Here is a 1,261-nt window from a genome sequence, read left to right on the forward strand (position 1 = left end):
CTCCCCCCCGCCGCGTCGCGAACGAAGACTCCTCTGCCTCCCGCGCCCTTCGCATGCCCGATGACGACGATGAGGAAATGATGCCCCTTTCCTCCTTCTCCAGCAAATTCGGTAACTCGAGCTTTCTAGTGGATTCTATCCCAGTGGCTGAGTTCCAGGGACGGCCCCTCGCCGACCACCCCTCGGTGAAGAACGGCCGCCCGGCCGGCGCTCTGACTATCCCACGTGACCCGCTCGACGCATCCACTGTCGCGGAGGCGATCAGCGTGGTGTCGTGCTGGTACGAGGACAAGACGGAGTGGGGAAACAGGGTTGGGTGGATCTACGGCTCGGTCACGGAGGATGTTGTGACTGGCTACCGGATGCACAACCGTGGTTGGCGCTCCATCTACTGCGTCACCAAGCGCGACGCCTTCCGTGGTACCGCGCCCATCAATCTCACTGATCGGCTGCACCAAGTCCTCCGTTGGGCCACGGGTTCGGTAGAAATATTCTTTTCCCGCAACAACGCGCTGCTTGCAAGCCCAAAGATGAAGTTTTTACAGCGCATCGCGTACCTTAACGTCGGTATCTATCCCTTCACCTCTTTTTTCCTCATCGTCTACTGCTTCCTCCCTGCGCTCTCGCTCTTCTCCGGCCAGTTCATTGTGCAGACGCTTAACGTTACTTTCCTCGCATACCTCCTCACTATCACCGTCTGCCTATGCCTGCTGGCCATTCTAGAAATCCGGTGGTCGGGCATTGAGCTTGAAGAGTGGTGGCGCAACGAGCAGTTCTGGCTCATTGGCGGTACAAGCGCCCACCTTGCAGCCGTGCTACAGGGTCTTCTCAAGGTCGTGGCTGGGATTGAGATTTCTTTCACGCTTACTTCCAAGTCTGCTGGAGATGAGAATGATGATGAGTTTGCAGATCTCTATGTGGTTAAATGGACATCGCTCATGATCCCTCCGCTCACCATCATGATGGTGAACTTGATCGCAATAGCCGTGGGGGTGAGCAGGACTATCTACTCGGTGATACCGCAGTGGAGTCGGCTACTTGGTGGAGTGTTCTTCAGCGTATGGGTGCTTGCTCACCTCTACCCATTTGCGAAAGGGTTGATGGGAAGGAGAGGGAGGACGCCCACGATTGTCTTCGTTTGGTCGGGCCTTATAGCCATCACCATCTCGCTGCTCTGGGTCGCTATCAATCCCCCTTCGGCAAATTCTCAGATTGGTGGCTCCTTCTCTTTCCCCTGAACATCCCCTTCCTCGATTCTCCC

General features: G+C 56.5%; 1 protein-coding gene across 1 annotated transcript in view; it reads left to right on the forward strand.

The window, feature by feature from the left end:
* Positions 1 to 1,238, forward strand: part of LOC110026391 (cellulose synthase-like protein D2) — a 6,146-nt gene extending 4,908 nt beyond the window's left edge. Inside the window, 1 exon segment of the mRNA XM_020727308.1 lies at positions 16 to 1,238. Within this exon segment, the coding sequence (XP_020582967.1) occupies positions 16 to 1,238 (1,223 nt within the window).
* The last annotated feature ends 23 nt before the right edge of the window (positions 1,239 to 1,261 follow it).

The sequence above is a fragment of the Phalaenopsis equestris genome, unplaced genomic scaffold, assembly GCF_001263595.1.
Source record: "Phalaenopsis equestris unplaced genomic scaffold, ASM126359v1 Scaffold000369, whole genome shotgun sequence".
In the NCBI taxonomy this organism is placed as follows: domain Eukaryota; kingdom Viridiplantae; phylum Streptophyta; class Magnoliopsida; order Asparagales; family Orchidaceae; genus Phalaenopsis; species Phalaenopsis equestris.